The 20,150-nt window shown below is 42.0% G+C and overlaps 1 protein-coding gene across 4 annotated transcripts in view; it reads left to right on the top strand.

Annotated features, from left to right (window-relative positions):
* TNIK (TRAF2 and NCK interacting kinase) overlaps positions 1-20,150 on the top strand; it is a 328,040-nt gene that overhangs the window by 188,853 nt on the left and 119,037 nt on the right. For all 4 annotated transcript variants that reach the window (XM_059731143.1, XM_019500863.2, XM_059731144.1 and 1 more), the window contains exon 4: positions 7,854-7,979. In XM_059731143.1, the coding sequence (XP_059587126.1) occupies positions 7,854-7,979 (126 nt within the window). The remainder of the gene's footprint in view (positions 1-7,853; positions 7,980-20,150) is intronic.

The raw sequence follows: 20,150 nt of genomic DNA, 5'->3' as shown, positions 1-20,150 counted from the left end.
GGGTGTGTCTACACATGTACATTTAATGTGCATTAGCCCAAATTTTTTAAGGTGCATTAAGGGCACATGTCTACATGTGCGCACTTTTAATGCGCTTTTAAAAATATTGATTTGAGGCTGTTTGAGCCTAAATTTGATACCTGCATGAATAGTTAAATTGCATTAGCGAGCATGGAGATGCACTAATGCGCATTAATGTGGTGTATGTCCATTGACTTGGGACTAACTTCAGTCCCAAGTTGGTCTGCACATCCATGTTAGTGTGCATTGGTGCATGCATGTGTGGACATGTGCCTAAATCACCTTAATGTGCATTAGGCTAATACGCATTAAGTGCGCATAAAAGCACATATAGACATGCCAACTGACATGCATACAACTCTTTTGTTAATACAGCCTGCTATGCTGTTAGTTGTTTTGGTTTTTTTTACCTCCAACAGTATTACATTGTCCACTCCTATTCTGCTGTTGAGTTGGTATAACCCCAAGATCCTTCTCTGCAGTATTGCAGCCTAGCCATTTGTTCTCCATTTTGTATTTGTGTGTTTGCACTTGTCCTTATTGAATATCATCCTAGTTATTTTAGACCATTTTTCTAATTTATCCAGGTAGTTTTGAATCCTAACTTCATTCTCTAAAGTGCCACTATTCCCATCCAATTAAGTGTCATCTGCAAATTTAATAAGGCTTCATTTGATTCCATTGTCTAAGACATTAATGGAGATATTGAAAAGTACTGGACTTATGACAGATGCCTGGGAAGATGTACTTGATACCTCTTCCTAGTTCGACATTAAATCATCAGTGCTGTTCCTCTGAGCACAGTTATTCAGCCAGTAATTCACCTACCTTATCTGTTTCCTTGGTTCACTTATCAAGAGATCATGGCAGACCACATAAAACTTTATTGAAGTGGAAGTTAATCACATGCATTGCTCTTCCTCATCCACAAGACCATAGAAGGTCAATAAATGTTTTTTTTAAGATTTTGAGCTTCCTTAAAAACTGTTGAATGCTTTAAAAACAATTAAAGAATTTTGAAAAAAGTTGCTTCAAATGAAAAATTGAAATTGTTTCAAAACTATTAAAACAGACCTACTTGAATTACTTGTATTATGTTTTATCTTTAAAACATTAAAATCATGTGTCTTTTGTTTTTCCCAATCTCCATTTTTCATTGGGAAAATGTATGAAAAAATTCATATAGTTCTAGTTGTAGCTCTTCTCATATATATAATTTTTTCAGGACTGGAGCTGCCAGTTTTTTAAACTAATAAATGAGTCGAAGCAGCTACACTCTGTGTTCGTAGTTAACACGGGTTATAGCTGTAGAGAAAAATGTATTGCAAAAACATGGCTATTTTGGAATTTATACGAGACTAAAAAAATGAGAATTTTGAACTTGTTAAATAACAAATTAACTTGATTAAATAACAAGACTAAGGCCTAATTACATCCTAGGAGGTCACAGGAAAAAACCCAGCAGTTTTCCAGTAAGTCTCGGAAGTCTAAGCAGATAACTTGAAGATGCATTTGAAAGAGCTTTATTGAAGAAATCACTTTTTTCTAGTTAATGAAACTATACCTTTTGGAACATAGGATTTTATCCACATTCTGCAATCGCATGTTTTTAATTGGTTTTCAGGAATACAGCATATTAGAAATTTCCTAGCTACATAGGTATGAGTACAGTCAGTAGACCCCAGCAATGTGTTTAGATTTACCTTAAATGCTATGAGAATTGTTACCCTTCATCAGTGTTGACCACGTGAAGGAACACCTCAAAAGACTGGACACCTTCAAGTCAGCCGGCCCAGACAGTTTACACCCCAGGGTACTTAAGGAGCTGGCAAGCATCACAGCTCAGACCCTGGCACAGATCTTCGAGAAGTTGTGGTGCTCAGGCAAAGTTCCCAAGGGTTGGAAGAAGGCCAATGTGGTGCCTGTCTTCAAGAAAGGAGGAAAGTAGATCCGGGGAACTACAAGCCCATCAGCCTAATCTATATCCTGGGGAAGATCTTGGAAAAAAAATATCAGAGACCATTGTTGACAAACTGGCTGATGGCAACATCCTGAGGGACAGCCAGCAAGGGTTTGTTGCTGGTAGGTCTTGCCTGACCGATCTCGTCTCCTTCTACGACCAGTTGATATATCATCTGGACCAGGGAGAAGAGATTGATGTCATATATCTTGATTTTAAAAAAGCTTTCGATCTGGTATCCCATGATCATCTCATAGAAAAACTGGCCAACTGTGGCCTCGGCTACATCACAGTCCACTGGCTCCGAGGTTGGACCCAGAGAGTGGTAGTTGACCAAAGTCAATCATCGTGGTGCGCTGTGACCAGTGGGGTCTCCCAAGGTTCCATTCTTGGACCTGTACTCTTTAACATCTTCATTAATGATGTGGACATTGGTGTCAGAAGCGGATTGGCCAAGTTCGCCAGTGACACCGAACTTTGGTTTAAAGCATCCTCACCCAAGGACAGGCTGGTGATCCAGGCCAACCTTGACAGGCTCAGAAAATGGGCGGACGAAAAAACCTGATGGCATTCAACACTGAAAAATGCAAGGTGCTCCACCTTGGGAAGAAAAACCCACAGCATGCTTATAGGCTCGGCAGTGCTACGCTTGCTAGCACCGTGGCCAAAAGGGACTTGGGGGTCATGATTGACCACAAGATGAATATGAGCAATCAGTGTGGTGTTGCAGCTGGTAAAGCAAGCAAAACTCTGGCTTGCATCCATAGATGCTTCTCTAGCAAATCCCAGGATGTCATCTTCCTGATGTACTCTGCCTTGGTGAGACCGCAGCTGGAGTACTGCATCCAATTCTGGGCTCCACAATTTAAAAAGGATGTGGAGAGGCTTGAGAGAGTGCAGAGAAGAGCCACTCGCATGATCAGAGGGCAGGAGAACAGGCCTTATGATTAGAGGCTGAGAGCTGTGGGACTCTTCAGCCTGGAAAAGTGCAGGCTCAGGGGGAACCTGGTGGCTACCCATAAGTATATAAAGGGTGTAGATCAGGATCTGGGGGAATGCCTGTTCACCAGAGCGCCCCAAGGGATGACAAGGTCAAATGGTCACAAACTCCTCCAAGACCATTTCAGGCTGGACATAAGAAAGAACTTCTTTACTGTCCGAGCCCCCAAGGCCTGGAACAGACTGCCACCAGAGGTGGTGCAAGCACCTACTTTGGCCTCCTTTAGGAGTCAATTGGATGTTTATCTTGCTGGGACCCTTTGACCCCAGTTGACTTCCTGCCCCTGGGGCAGGGGGCTGGACTCGATGGTCTTCTGAGGTCCCTTCCAGCCCTAATGTCTATGAAATCTGTGAACCCTCAGAACATCTATAAGCAATCTGCTTTGTATTACTGAGATAAAAATGTATGGAAGCCAAGTGTAAGTAAGTACCTGGGAGATCAGAAGAAGGAAGTTGTAGTTTACCTCACTGTCTCCAAAAGTCAGGTTTTATAAAAATGAATGGGCAGAGCTACCAAACAGGCCTCTTTGGCCCCCTCTACATGTTACAGGTATTGCACAATTACCTGGAGACCAGCTAAATGTGCAAAGTAACTATCACACGATAAAAAGTTCAAACCAGCTATAAAGTTAGACCTCAAAAATGTGTACTAACTTGTATAGTTGGTTGCTATTGAGCTTTAATTTGCATGTCTAGCAGGCTTCCTCTGCAGCTGGGAGCCCTGTGTGAAACCCCCGAGCCCTGGCTGCTGTGATCCACAAAGCTCAGGGGTATGTGAAACCCCCAGGCCCGCACGGGGCTCTTGGTGAACCCAGACCCAAACAGGGGTCTTGATCCCGGGTGAGCTTCATCCATAGTTGGGACCAAGAGTCCCACATTGGACAAGTCTCTGGGTCTCAGCTGCACCGGACAGCCACAGCTGACGGGGCTGTCAGTCTTGGCTGCACATGGCCGCTGCAGCTAGGAGCCCCTTAGCAAAAGGTGCTTCCAGCTGTGGGTACGTGTTTATCAATGGAGGAGGAGCGCAATTCTGGGCTCCCCCTATATGAACAATAAGGTGCAGTTGCGTCTAATGCATGATCTACACAATTCTGCTTCCTGCCATGCATGTGTGGAATGGCAGGAGGTGCAATTGTGTGGATCATGCATTAAATACAATCATGCCTTTACCTGCACATGTAGAGGGGTCCTTTGTAGAGCATTCAGAGTTCCTTTCTTAGCCTAGCATTAGGTAAGTCAGAGTCAGGGTTTGGTTCAACAGCTCTGAAACAGCAGCAGCTTCTGTGAACATATTTTGGAAGACAGTAGCCAAAACCCAGTGATAAATTGTTTTTGCAAAATATCTTGGGTCTCATCTTTGCATAGGTTGATATTAGCTAGTTTTGGATCCAAACCACTACCTGAGGGTGGATTGGGATACAGAGATTCAAGTACAAATCTGCTGCACTACTATTTCAGAGCTCTGGTGCAGGCAAGGCTGGGCTGACCAAAATTAGCAGTAATTTTTAACTTTCCCTTCTTCTTCTTGTTTTTTAAAATCAAATCAACAGAAAACTGAGCTTCACCAGGGCTTTGTTCTGCTTGTCATTGCCCCATTAAAAGCCGACTTTCTAGCTCCACCTAATCCTCATTCTACCTTTGGACTGAATGAATGAGTGGGAGAATATGCCAATTACAAGGGATCACAGTATCAGCTGAACAGTTGCAGAAGGAAAACGTTCATAAATCAAGAAATCGTCTACAGCTTCCCAGATAAAGTAGAAAATTCCTGTGTTAAATCAGCTAGCGGCTACTCCATCACCCTTATCATTGTCTCTGTACTGAAAAGGAACCTGTTTTGCTTAAAACCTATAATCCTCCTGACCACAATACTTAATGCATTTAACTTAACTGTGTTCTAGCTAATTATATGGTGCAGAAGGTTGCAACAAGAGGCCTACAAATTACAGCATTTGGTCAGTTTGGGTAGTTGCTATTTGAATTAACAAGTGAGATTTAATTTTCAAGGGGTTGGCCCTTCGGCATGCAATACAACCCACTTCACAGGGAGAATTGTAATAGAAGTGATGGAAATAGAAGCATGGTAACAATGACTGATATTACTGTCCATGGTTTGAGACATTGATGTTGGGAAGCTACAGTAGCACCAGAGCTTTGTATAATAATTCCGCTTTTTTTTTCCTCTCCTCATTTTATCTTATGTCCTGCAGCTTTTAATTTCCTCGGAAGTCGCACTTTATCTCTGTGGTCCTTATAGTCTCTTCAAAGTTTGATCTTTGTTTCACATTTATTCTTTATTTAAAAATCCCTCTTACTTACAGATGGATCCAAAATAAAACTTGGATCCAAATGCCCTAGACTGCTTGCTTGTACACACTATGGGGAGGATTATTCGGTTTAGTTTTCCTTAAATTGAAATGGTGGGTTTTTAAAAACACCGCTTCAATTTAGGGAGAATTAAACCGAACAAAACCCCTGTGGCATGTACACAAGGGTGGGGGCCTGATCCTTACCTGCCGCTTCGGTGATGGCTGGGGGTGCCAGCTGCCGGTGGGCCAAGCAGTCCCTGTGCTACATGGGGACCCCTCAGGGAACACATGGCCCAGACAGTCCCAGGGAGCACTGATCCTCCTGCAGTGATGGAGGGAAGCAGCGGAGCCCCGCACAGCTCAGAAAGGCAGGCAGGCTCAAAAAAAAAAACAAAACAAAAAAACTCAGGCTCAGTGCTTTTTTTTTTTTTTCCTTCAGTGGATCCTGCCTGAACAGGCTGTCACCAGGTCCCACAGCCCCTGAGCAGTGCAGGGCCTCCCAGGCCCTGAGCACAGCTTCCAGCGCACCATGCACTGTTGCACTTTCTTAGGTAGCAAACTAAAACACTTCTTAGGTGTTTTATCTTGCTATGCACTAAAGTCATTTAAAGCGGAATATGCCACTGAGCATGCAAACAGCAATGCCATTGAAGTGGCGCAAATGGGCATTTAAGCTGCTTTAAAGGCCAATTTTGTGGTGTGTACAAAGGCCCCTAATGATCATCTCTGCTTTCATTAAAGCAGCAATTTTAACACTTTTTAAGTTACTGAAGGTCTGTGTGCATGTGTTGGCAGTGTGCAGGTCTCATCCTGCCTAAGTGGACAGAATTCTGAACTCCAAATGCATCTATTTGGCACTTGTACAACCAGGCCTTCCTCTAATTGAAAAGCCTAAGAGTAGAGATGTGCTAGAGTCAAAATGTAGCTAAGAAATTAAAATTTCTATATTTGGAGGACTTTCTTCATTTGTCTGCAGATCAGATAAACTACCACTAGTTTCTACCTTTCCTCTGGCAGATAAACCTGAGCAATATTTATCTGGCAGTTCAGTTGAACTACAGAAGGTGAGATGGACAAGGGCTTTAAGGATACCTCACTACTCTAAATTGCAGCTGTTTGTGCCACTTTCTAGCTGTCTGGTGTGTTAGGCCTGTTGTAGTACAGTAGTCATTAAAACTGGTGATTGTTTACGCAAACTGTATAGAGTTAGGTCTTAATCTGTCCTCTTACCACTTCCTCCAGTCCCTTAATCATTTTTGCTGCTCCTCCCTGAGTTCTTCCATAAAGAGTATGGTAATTTAGTTTCTCTCTGTAGTAGTTCAGAGAGAAATCAGTGGTTCTCTTCATGTACTGTATGACATCTGGTCCGAAAATACAGTTCTTTAGAAAGAGCTTGCGTATGCAGTTTAGCTGATCACCGGGGCATCTTTTCATTTGCTGAAGTCTCTGTCTGACTTCAGATTATAAAAATGAAGTTGGAACAAAACAGATGGGGGGAAACAAGAGTAATAGAAGGAGAAGGAAGTTACAGTCATCCTGTGCTCTGTAGAATAAGGCTAATCAACAGCAAGGTGTTAGCTGCGGTCTCCAGCTAAGCGGTCTCTGTGGAATTCCAGCATGTAGAATTTCAATCACTTTAAAACAAAATTAGACTATATTCAATCAAATGCAGTGGCAGGAGAGAAAAAGCAAATAATGAAATGTGGACTCTCAAAATGCACATACACATAATTCTCTTACCCAGAATCCAGCTCAGCCATTGCTGCTTTTAGGCCAAATTGAGCTGGCATGTAAGCAATTAATAACCTTTCCATGTAATATCAATAAAATCTGTTATTTCAAAAAAGTATTTTTTATTGGTTGATATAAGTGAATAGCAACAACTTATTGAATAGCGCATTGATTTCGGCATAGGAAGATTCTCTCCTTGTAGTCAAGAGCTCAGCAATCTCAAGAGTTTTTGGTAATAATCTCTAAAACCTGTCATACACTGGCTAGCATGACCACCTTGGACATGGTTTGGAGTTCTTACTACCTGAGGGCAGTTTAGTTGCCCGTATAAAATGTGCAGGTGTCCTACATCAGTTTTCTCATTTCACCTGGGAATCTGACTTGGAAAGGAGGCCAAATTTAAATGTACTTGGACAGTGAAGTGACTTCTCACCATCGTGGTAGCATTCCCTGTTGAGGCATGTAAATTGGTTGATATGGGAAAGCTTGCACTTCTTTTGCTCCTGCTGTTCCTGTTCTTCGGACAGCGATAAACTAACACGTTTCACCAACATTGAATTTACATAAAAATTACCTTTTTAAAATGTTTGTAGTCATAACTTTTAAACTTCTGAGGTTCAAATATGGTCCCCTTCCCTTGAATTGGAATCACATCTACTTCTGTCAGATCAGAACTTGTGAAAGGCATACATAAATTAGAAGAATAAGAAAATTAACAGGGGAGGGTATGAATGTGGCCTGTTGTAAATTAACCGTTACAAAGATGAAGAGAAATTGCATCATGAAAAATCTGTGAGGTGTCCTTTGGTGTCACTGAGTTTTTCTTCTCCCAGGATGAAGAGGAAGAGATCAAACAGGAAATTAACATGCTAAAGAAATATTCTCATCACCGTAATATTGCTACATATTATGGTGCTTTTATTAAAAAGAACCCACCGGGAATGGATGATCAACTGTGGGTAAGTGTTTTTCTTTTTCCTGCAAACCCAAAAAGCTGTTACTTTGTATCGATCTTTCCTGGAAACCATGCTTTAATAAATGTTTTTCTATGCTTTTATAAAACTCTTGCAAGCTAAGGTCAGAAAACTGTTCTGTTTTGCACAGTTAACAGCTGGGGACAGGATTATATCTTTGTTATAGGATGGGATGAAGACAAGCAAATGTGGTGACATTTTTGGGGGCAGGGGGAAGGAAGTTTGCCCAAAGCATTATCAGTTAGAAGATGGAAGTTGAATGGTTAGACTCTGGGAGTTCTAAACACTTGCACTTCCCCACCACCTGGGGTTGCAAATGCTAAACGCCTCCCAAAGTTGGTTCAGAAGCCTCCTCTTTTCCTCTCTTGCTCCTTTCCACCTGAGTGCAGAGCTTAGGATTCAGTGAGCATCTGTCATTTGGTCCCCCCTGACTTTGGGATTCACATCTGCCTTCCCCTAGAAAGGAAATGGTCATGATCTTAATCCAAAATCTAATTGATATTTGTCCAGCCCACATCTGGCAGCATCTGACTTAGACAGGTTACAGGGGTGGGCAGATGAGAACAGGATGGGTTTCAACACTGACAAGTGCAAGGTGCTGCACCTGGGGAGGAAGAACCAGCAACAGACCTACAGGCTGGGGAACTTCCTTCTTGTCAGTGCAGAGGCAGAGAAGGATCTTGGAATCATTATTAATGCCAAAATGAACATGGGCTGACAGTGTGGGCATGTGGTCAGGAAGGCCAGCTGTACCTTGTCATGCATCCACAGATGCATCTCAAGCAAGTCCAAGGAGGTGATCCTCCCCCTCTATGAGACACTGGTCAGGCCGCAGTTGGAGTACTGCGTCCAGGTCTGGGCGCCGCACTTCAGGAGGGATGTGGACAGCATGGAGAGGGTCCAGAGAAGGGCCACCTGTATGATCAGGGGGCAGCAGGGCAGGTGCTACGAGGAGAGGCTAAGGGACCTGAACCTGTTCAGCCTCCACAAGAGAAGGCTGAGGTGGGGATCTAGTGGCCATTTACAAACTAGTCAGGGGGGACCAGCAGGCATTGGGGGAGTCCCTGTTCCCCCGAGCACTACCAGGAGTGACAAGAAACAACAGTCACAAGCTGGCAGAGGGTAGATTCAGACTAGACATCAGGAGGCGCTACTTCACTGTCATGGCTGCTAGGATCTGGAACCAGCTTCCAAGAGAAGTGATGGTAGCTCCTACCCTGAGGGTCTTTACAAGGAGGCTGGATGAACACCTTGCTGGGGTTGTTTGACCCCAGTGCTCTTTCCTGCCATGGCAGGGGGTTGGACTTGATGATCTGTCAAGGTCCCTTCTGACCCTACAAACTATGAAACTATGCTGGGGAGAGACCCAGGGCTGCAACATTAGCAAGAGTGTTGCTATTCAGGATTCAAGTAAGTGCTTTGACAATTTTACCTCTTGGAGACATTAAAAAATAATTAAAGAAGTTGTGCCAGATTCTGCTCTTGGTTACGCTGGCGTAAATCTGTGGTAACCCCAACAAGTAGCAACAGCATTGCTGTGATCAGCCTTCGACCCCATTAATTACAGCTTCTGTTTTTATCTTGGTAATTTTAGGGGAGGACACAGGGAGGTCATGTCAAAAAGGGTAAAGAGAATGAGATGAAAAGCTAGCTTAAATACAGCACCCATGGCTATTATTCTCCATTCTGAATAACACTTATTTCCCCATAGAACAGCAAGTAACTAGAATTGTGCTTGTGCTGTGATCACCACGGACAGATATAAACATAGTAGTTGTCACACTGGAGTCAACCTTTTGTAAACTCAGGCCAGCATATCTTCCTTCAAGTGGTTTCTCCTCTGAAGTAATTAGGCTGGCTTTATTTTTAAAAAGTATGTGAGAGGCACGGATTTCTTAAGGCTGTATTTTTTTTTTGTTGGACTGGCTGTTTAGTTTAGATAAAGTTAGACAAGCTTTTGAATGCAAGACATTCTTAGTCAGGTCTCTGGTCACAGGAAGATAGGCACAGCTATGCCTGGCTTCCCAATATGCCTAGCTTCTTGTGATCAGAGACCTGACTAAGAATGTCTTGCTTTCAAAATCTTGTCTAACTTTATCCCAACTACAGAGGTGGTCCTAAAAAATCCTTGCTTGCTTCTTGCATAATTTCTTGACCATCATGGCTACAACATCACTCTTACATTAAAAAAAAAAACCAAAACATTATTCACTAAATGTGAGTTTTATGATTTTTTGAGTGCCTGACTTGAGAAAGTGTGAAGGTCTGACTCCCTCTTTCAGAGGATGCTGAAAACCCTACAATTCCAGTAGAAAGCAATGGAAAGCATTGGTGCCTAGCACTGGCAAATCAAATCCATGGTGTTTTGTGGTTAATGTCTGGGGGGGGGGGAAAAGGCATAGACTACTAGTTGCTCAGAGCTTAAGGCTATTGCCAGTAGTCCCCTAGCCTGGTCTTCCATATCCACATAACCCAACTGTGGAGCATTTGTTTTCTTAGATTTTCCTGCAGCCCAAGTTTTAACTTGGCAGCTCTTGAAGATTCCCAGTGAAATTGGTCCAGCTGTCTGTTATAATATCCACAGGCCAAAATGTCAACTACTCATGAGAACTGAAAATAGAGGAAGGGAGGGAGGGAGAGAGAGAGAGAGAAATAGCAGAAGATATGCCTCCTAAACACCTGTGAAGAAAATGCAAAATAATCAGTGGGGTAGATGCTAAGGTCCCCTATCTTTCTGTTATAAAGTTATTGTAACTTTCTTTTACAAACATCTTTCTTGTCCGTTCCTAGAAACAGGCCTACAAAATTGAGCTAGGAGAGAGCCATCAAGATAGGAAAAATGCCTTTTTGCGTTCCATGACGTTTTGTCCATGTTGAGCTCTTAATGATCTGTTTTCTTTTCACTATCTTTCTTTCTTTTTTTGTACACTACTTGTGTTCTTCAGGAAGACTGTTGGCAGTGCACCAAAATAATAAATGAACAGACAACCCTTCTGAAGAGCTGGACTCCCACTCCCACCAAAACATCAACATCAGATTCTGTATAGGGAATGGCTGTGAACTGCCAGAACAGCTGTAACAGCTGGACTTGGGGTGGTGGGGAGCTGAGCTGTAACATACAGAGCTAACCCTCTCCTGACAACATCCATTGCCTCAGCATCCTATCCTTTTCCCTTAAATTCACAGGGGACCAAGGCTGAATTCTTCCTGACTGCCCTGTTGACTCAGCACATGGCATCAACATGGCCATCCCTTCTCTGCAATGGTAGCTTTCTTCTGCTACCCATTTTGCTGTTAGTCCTCTGGCTCTAGCAGTAGCAGTCAGTCCTGAAGTTTCTGCTGCTGGTGTATGTTGGTTTTGTATCTCCCTGACTAAAGCAATTATCTAACCAGGAGAGTTATTTTTGAATCTCCTGTTCAAAGACCTCTTGGCCCTGCTATGAACTAGCAGATTAAAAAAAACCCCTTTAATAGCTTAAAAAAATACAACAACTTGCCCAAGTGACCAAAAGTCCCATGGAAAAATCCCTCAGACATAGTATCTTGATCAAACAGTCGCTTTTTTTAGGCTCTGGAACGGATACAGTCCACCTCTCTTAGACAGCTGGGACAAGAAGACATACAAGCCACAGTCTGCCAAAGCTTTCTGGTGACCCTCTCCGCTGGTATAAAAAGAGATACTTCTTATACGTTCCCTTCCCTTTGCATTTGTTTGGGTCCTGCTTTAACTAGATGTAACTCTATGAAATGTTATGGCCTGTATTATACAAAGTAGACAAAAAAGGCTTTCATTTTCTTCTGCTTTTTAACTATCTAATCTATGCACATGGCCAGAATTTAAAGCTTGCAGGCTATTGATGAAAGTAATTTGAAGTTCCATCCATCTAACATTTAAAAGCGGTTGTGTTTGCATTTTGGAAAGTGAGGTTGCTTACAGACGTGAAAAAACAAAACAACAAAGCACTTTACTTCTAGCTTGGTGCACCCCTGCGCCTAAGACAGTGCATACCCAGAAGAGGCATTGCATTAGTTCGACCCGGCTGGCCCAACATCTGTATAGATTGGGTGCTTCAGAAGAGCTTTTTGGCACTTTATCTAACAGCTGATTGAATCATCTTGTTAGATAAAAGCATTAAAAATCCCCACTGATGCGTCCGATCTATACATACTCTAGGGAGCTGGGTCAAACTAATGCAATGCTTCTTCTGGGAAAGCACTGTTTTGGTTTTCTTTTCATGTCTGTCAGTGCCCTGAATGTCCTGTGCTGGAGCTGAATGAGTTTTTCCATGGAATGCCTTTCAGAGGGGGTAAGAGCATGTTTGTGTCTTCACATTAAATCTCTGTTGTTCCTGGCATCTGATTGAATTGGAACATGTGAGAATTCTATCAGTCTTGCTTTGGAGATAAAGGCTTGTTTATTTTTCATTGGCTCTTTGTGGAAATAAAACTTTTTTCTGATAATGCCCAAGTAATTCTTTTTATCGACATTCAAAGGGCTGATACGGAAATCAAAAAAGAAGCTCTTTCAATAGAGATTAAGATCCCTTGGAAACATGGCAAGCTTCTAACATAAAGTATTATCATTGCTTTTGCCACACACCTCAGATGAACGGGTCTTTCACTTTTACTACAGCGTATAAAATAAAAGCTACCAGAAATGAAATAATAGTTTACTAAACCACCAAATTAGAAAGCAGCCCACAGGGTATTCTAGTGTCTCTCTCCATACAATATAGAGTAGTTGCAATTTCACAAACTGGATACATGGGTTAAAAGGGAATAATCACCACTTCACTAGAAAAAGGCAGAGAAAGGCAAGATGATGATTTTGTAAGGATTCAAATAGAAACATTTCACCTTTTACAACCAAGTATAGCTAAAATCAGGGTTCGAATTACACTTTGACTCTTGGAGTGGGGGGAAAGTGTCTGCAAAAAAAAAAAAATTAAACTGGTTCACTGAATAACAAGTCCACCTAAGTGAAGGAGCAATCTGATTGCAGACCCCTGCCCCCTGGCTGATTTTTCACATCTTACAGGGGGGGCTGTAGTCTCTTACAGCCCCCCCTGAGCTTCCCCTTAATTCGGACCCTGGCTAAAATGTAGCTTTCAGATGTGCATGATGGCTGTCTCTCCTTCGATAGTCTTCACTCCCTGCATGTGCCGGTGATGTGTTAATGTGGGTCCCATATATGCAGTTAAAGGAAAATTCACTGACAAGCAAAGAAGGGAGCTGTACCCCCTGGGATGGCCTACTATAGCAGTGGGTATGAGGCAGTAGAGCTCAGCCAACAGATGGACTAGGGTATTGGGTCATCCAAAACTGTGGAATGGTTTTTTTTTGGAAAACAAAGCTAGAGAAAATCTGAGAAATGTAAAAACATCTCTCTCATCTCACTAGCTGCCTTTGTTTGCTGGTCTGTTTTGTCAGCTGAAGTCTTCCTCCATTAATTCCAGTTTGTGCCTGAATGGGTATGGAGACTATAAGACACATACGAGTATTCCTTCCCCCTTCTCTGTCCCATTAATCACCAAGGACAAGCACTCCTCTCTGGGTAGGACATGGACTGGTGCCACAGGCCACCTTCAGAAGGGGGAAATAAGACGGTGACTCTATATTGACTGGCTAATTAGCCATTGCCTAGTGTGGCTGGCAGCATGTGCATTTCTGGTGAACGAGGGAACTTGGAGAGGAATTGTAGCTCTGTCTCTCCTGAACATAAAGAGAGATGGTCCTTGCCCAGGAGAACATGCAGTCTGAGAAGACACACCAGTGATGGGCCGTGGTAATTAGCAAAGGGATCAGAGGGATGGTAAGCACATAGCTTGCTGGCTAACAGGGTTGTTTTTTTTAAAGTAAGCCCTCTGAAATTCCCCCTTTGCTCACCCTAAGCATTGGTTCCCAACCTTAACTCCAGTCATCTTTATAACTGTATCTCTTATTGCTGGACTTCCTTCTCCATGTAAAAATAAACATTTATTATACAAAATGGCTAAAACAATAAATAAAGGAAAGGTGCCCGTAGGCTTTGTGTAAAGTGACTCTTTAAAGAGGATTGAAATGATGAGAGAATATTATGGAAGAAAATGTGGAGTCATTTGAGAGAGGCAGACATGGGGATATTGAGGTTGGCATTGCTGGCAGGGAACCAAGTGAGCTGTTCTAAATGATGGATTTTAGGGAGAAGCATAATTATGCAGGACCCGGCAGGGGATAATAAATAATATTGAACTTGATAGGAAAGGTGATCTGATCAAAAAGGAACTCTTTTTGGGCTCATTGATATTCTAAACCTGGTTCTGAAAATGCTGTTGGAAGCTGTAGAGTCTCTTCTTAATTTCCATATGTTAACATATAGCATACGTCCACAGGGTAATATAGGTGCCACTTTGCAGGATGTTTGTCATCTGTCTTTATCGTCTATGGTATTGAAGTGATTAACCGAGAAAGATCTGCCATGCATGTACAATAGCATTGGATTTTGCTGCTGCTTGTAGAATTGGATTTATGCAGCATGCAGACTAAGCTTCAGGCTGATGACAGCTGAGGGCAGAGCAGTGGTAAAGCAGCCATTCCCCAAGGGGAGAGAGGTACTTGCCTTCCTAGCTGGAGATGGATTGCTTCCATGGCAACCCTAACAATGAGCTGGAAGGTAGATTTATAAGGAAGAAGAAAAAATTGCAAACATGCAGCCTTCAAAATACCTGTTCTTGACAAGTATCCTCAGAGTCCCCACACACGTACACAACTTTGCTGGCCTATGCCACAGCTGGGACAGAGGGCGAGTCAGTCAGCCTTCCCTAAGATGTAATGTCACTTAAGACAGCTTGTTGGAGGGTGATTCGTCCAAGAATGACTCTAAATGCAGACAACTCCAGCTGTAATCAGATTGCAGGGCAACAGATGCTTAGGGTTCAGAAGTGCAAATGTACAGGGAAATCATGGGAAAAATGGAAAAGGAGAGATTTTAAGATGTAACATTAATACCTGCAGCCATTGCTTTTTAATTATAGTGTATTTTCAGTGCTTACAATCCGAAAAGGTGAGCTTTCATCTCTAAAGTGATGATGTAAATCCAGCATAACACCCTCTGTACTTCAGATTTATACCGGAGGGCCTGGCCCTTTAAAAAAGCTAAATAACTGTGCCAAATCCTGCTCTTGCTTACATGCATGCAAAACCATCAGATTTAAGGGTGGCATTTGTGCTGCTGAGAGTAGATTGGTTTTGTTCTGCTTATGAGACCCAAAAAAATAAATTATCAGATGTTTAAACTTGGTAGGAAAATATTTAAAATGAGTCTATTCCTTCATGGCACGCATTTTGTGGTCTCAGTCCACAGGATCTGAGCACCTGATGAGAGTAAAATATGAAAGGAGTGTTTGGCGGGGAAAAAAAAAGGCAGCTTAAAGCAGACTGAAGTGAAACGAACTTTTTTTTTTTGGAGACTGACTGAGAGAACAGTGAGTTTGTCATAAGAAAGGTTTTCTGCCCCTTTGTGGCTAAGTAAGCCAAAGCAATTTAATTTTCACATCTGTTCAAAGCTGTTTCTGCAGGAATTATACTTTTTATTGTCAACATTATGGACTCTCAATCTTGTGACTTTCTCCACTCATTTCTGTCTTGTTCCCAGAGTCCAAAGCTTTTTGCCTGCTCAGAAGTTATGACAATACCTATTTGCAGGCTTTCTAAGTGATATGAATTGCTTGTCTGGCCTCATACTGTTCGAAGGCACTAACAGAAGGTAGCCAGGAAAATTACTTGAGTATGGAAGCCTACAAGGACTGTTTGTATTGTAGGCCACTTACTTCAAATATAGGAGCCTGGAGTGTCAGCAGCTTACATTTCTGTACCCTCCTGGCTAAAGCAGCCAGACATTTATATTTGTGGCTGTGGTGCCCGTGCTTTAAAAGTAGAAGCCAGAAAGCTCCAGGTAATGCCACTTAATTTGCAGCCTCTTCCAGCTGTGGCACTTGCAGTCAGTTAATATCTGTTTGTCTCAGTTCAGCATGCTGAATGGGAAGATTCATTTCTACAGAATATTTTAATCGATGCTTAATACAAAATCAGTTGTTCTCTCACATTCAGAAACAAGTTGCAGCTTTTCTGCAGAATTACTAGATGACAGTTATTGCATTTTTAATGCTCAGCTACTGGCTCCAGGTGTTAATAACTGTAGTATTAGTATAAAGTGTAATGATGTGGGTGATTGTAAAAAAGTGGGTCTTTATAAAGGAGTCATGAATGTACAGTGATCCCTTAAGGGCTTCTGGGATCAACAGACTGAAGGTGTCTGACCACCTCCCCACATTATGCATCCAGGCGCAGAAATGGTTCTTGGTGTGGCAGGGCCTATTGCAGAGTGTGTGGTGGGGTGTCTATCCAGCTTGTTTCTCACCTGATATCCATGTCTCCTGGTCTCTTGGACCTGGTATCCACGTCTCACCAAGTTCCTTACCTGTCTGTCAGTGGTGTAACTGGGGCAGTGGCCCCTCCTGAAGAGGAGGGAGCCAAAATAACAATTGCTGCTGCAGCCACACAGTCACAAGCGCAGCAGTGGAGGCAACCTCAAGTCATCAGCATCCCTGTAGGGCAGCTGTCCTGGCCACATTATGTCACTGCTTTCTGTACCTAAAGCGCACACACTGGGACACTTCAGGCTGCAGTAACTCCTGCCCCAACACATAATGCTGTGCACCATCACACTGTGAACAACAAGTTCATTTTGAGAGGCCTTTACCAGTTTATCTTCAAGAAGCAGAAATCAGTAAGTGCCCTATTAATGGGGCAGGGATTCATAGTCAGATGTAGCCTGTGGTCACTAGAGATGGATAAGACCACGGTAAGGGAGTCTGCAATGGAACATGTGCTAATAAATTGGGGAGGGGGGGTATTAATAGCACTCAGTGGGCACGTCAGTATGTTCATTAAATAACCAAATGCTAAATCAATGCATAGTATCTTGTGCTGCTGCAGTAGTGCCAGCACACAGGTTTTTAGTGACAGTTACTGCACAGTAGGCTAATACTACTGCGTGGTACCACATTAGCACGGTTTTTGCCTGGCTTGCTACTGCACAGTGTTATTAGGCTACTGCGCAGTTAGCGTCTCATGTAGACGCACCCATTGTTTGCCTAATTTTGCTCCAGTTGATGTCGGTGGGAGTTTTAATGTTAACAGCAGTGGAAACAAAGAACAAAACTGAGGACTTTTCAAAATCAACTAATAACTGAAAAACAAACAAAGAAAAAAACTATTGGGAAAACTGTCCCAGATCCTCACTCTTTCAATGGCTAGTGATCTGCTTTGAATTATTAGCCAAAAATTTAATTTCCAGTTCATATGTGCTTTTCCTTATGCCAACACAGTTGTTTCCCTTTAATTATCTCACTGGGGTAGCAAGTGCTGATCAGGTTGATTCAAAGCCATTACTGAGGCAGATCTGCTGTCTTGTCTTGTAGTGCTACAAACACGCCAAGCTTAAGTACATTTGCTTTTCGTAGTACTATAAGGCTTACGTTACTCAACTTCTCTATAGATCCCCTGGCTATCCTACTAGTCCTTCTCTGAATTTGCTGCAATTTGCATTTGTTGTCCTGTGCTGTGGGTGACCACGGTTTTTCAGAAAATTCCAGATGAGGTCTTACTAGTGCCATGTTTAATGGCATGAATACTTAACTATTCCTGCAACTGCTGCTGCATTTGTGGATAATATACAAATTGCACTTGGCATTTAAATAACATGGCTTCCATTTGATGATCTCTGACAAGGGTATGAATATGAGGGAATGACTCCTCATAACCCACTGTAACGCATGCTGTCAATTTTACCTTCATTCTGCAGGTGAGGAAACTCAAGCTTGTAAAAGATCTGAGAGCAGAGCCAAGGTCTCTTGATGCTTGCTCCCCCAATTTAGTCATTAATTTATTCTTTCCCCTCACAGTGAACACCTGCTTTTATTTGTCAGTGATTAAATTATAACTCAGATGTGAGTGCAGCTTCTCTTATTATGCTAGGGAAGAATTTTTTGGCCCCTCCAAGCCTATGCAAAAAATGAAGGGAATGACATGAGGATAGAAATGTTGCGATACATCATGCTAGTAGTTTGTTGTGTGTGCAGACAACTATTGTGACTAGTCAGTGGGAGGCACGAATGGAAAAGGTGGTCACTGGTTCCCAGCTCTGTATTCGGTATCACAATCAGTTTAAAAAAAAATCCTAAAGTGTTGGGCATTAGAGTATAAAATGAATTTAATTTTTCAGAATTTAATTCATGAACTAAAAAAAACTCAAGAAATTCAAGGGTTTGTCTATGGAAAAAATTCAGTTTTTGTCCTTTTTGGTAGCAATTGCTTGTTTCCTTACTCTTTCAATTAAAAAGTCTTTGCTGGATTTTGTGGTGGGGATTTTTAGATCTGTAATCCTTGTTACCTATCTGATGTCCCCTTCTCTTTAGCAAGTTCATAGCACAGTTATCAGCAAATGTTCATGGTTAAGCCCCCTTGGCCCCCTCTTCAGTTAGATCACCATGCTGTTATTGCCAATTTCTGCTAGCACTGGTTATTTTCTTATAAATGTTTATGAGATTACAAAAATGGAGTGGGGTATGACAGGCACCAGGGATTTTCCCCTTTTTTTAAATCTGAAGGAGCCTTCATGCCTGGGGGTTACAGGACCATCATTAGCAGGTGGCCACACTGTACACACATTGCTACAAATTCGATCTTTATTAGATGGAAATCAAGGACATAAGTGTTAGACTGGGGGAGTTGCTAACACCGTAGAGGCAATCCTTCAAATGATTGGCTGAATTGGATACTTTTAATGATGTTTGATCCACCTTTGTAATACTTTGTGATTTAAACTGAACGATGTAATGTTGCTCCTTTCACTGCTTTGGTTTGTTGTGACAGTATGGATGCAGTGAATGTCTGTCACCATTGGGAGAAAGACGAATGGACCGTTGTTCTAGCTGAGTTCAACCCAGAATTTTTGAGTTTCTTGCCATAACTTAGCCACACAAGATTGTGTGAACCCACAGGTGAATTTAAGTCAGGGAATTAATAGGACTTTCTGAGGGACAAATGTAGCAAGATGAGAGGGGTGATGCTGGAAGTCACGTATCTACTTAGGAGAACCCTTCCCTTTCACACGCATTTTTCCTCAGCCTCCATAGTTCAGTGAAACCCTCCAGTTTTGAGTCCTGAGTTGAACATTTACATTTAACTTATCTAGGGAAGTTCTCTAGTTATCATTCTTACAGTACACCTTTAGTAGTTGCTTCACCAGAAATGTGTACAGGTCTTGAAATTCCCCAGGTGTCAGTCAGGTAGGGAGCAAAGAGAAAAAGAAAAGCTGCTTTCAAACCAATGTGCAGTTATTCTCCCTTCAGGGAAATAATTAGTACCCCATGATTTTGTCAGCTGAGTTTGGCATTTTGACCGTTCTCATCTATTAGAAGGGGAAAGTTGCAAATTCAGCAGTAGTGCTAATTACCTGTGCAGTCACATCATGGACTTGACCAATCACAGCTTTATTTCACAAGACCAAACTTTACAGCAAAACAATTTTTTTCTTTATGGATGTACAAAGAATTTATCAGACTTGTAAAAACCTGAGAAACAGATGACCCTAGACATCAAAACTAGAGTTGTCAAACATATATACTAGATGACTGGTTTCCCATCTGCTCATACAGCAATATTCACCAATATTCTAGTCAAGCATTTTATCCAAGCTGCAAGACTATAACTATTTTGTCTTCATATTGTGGCTAAGTTTGAATAAGTTGGTTATTTTAACTTAATTAGCTGAGCTATTTGAGCAAGGCTAACTTCTCCACTTTTTCTTTCTTTTTGTTTCACATTGGCTCTCAATTTTTACTACAGCATCACTTATGAAAATGCACATTATTGTTTAAGCCTTAAGTAATATGCAAAACAATTTTAGAATTAAACATATTTAAAGAAATGCAACATGATCTAAGGATTTGATTTCTGTGATTTTAGTTGTGAACTTATAGATATTGGACCCAGTCCTACAAGCCTAGTGTTCACAAGAGGGAATTCAAGATGTGCACACAATACAGGATCAGGCCCCCTGTGTTGGTTGTGTCTGTTTTACTACATGACTGATGACTGGTATTTTTAAGTCTG

Source organism: Alligator mississippiensis, chromosome 7 (genome assembly GCF_030867095.1).
Source record: "Alligator mississippiensis isolate rAllMis1 chromosome 7, rAllMis1, whole genome shotgun sequence".
NCBI lineage: Eukaryota > Metazoa > Chordata > Crocodylia > Alligatoridae > Alligator > Alligator mississippiensis.
The sequence above is the reverse complement of the archived record's forward strand: the minus strand, read 5'-3'. Positions and strand labels throughout refer to the sequence as shown.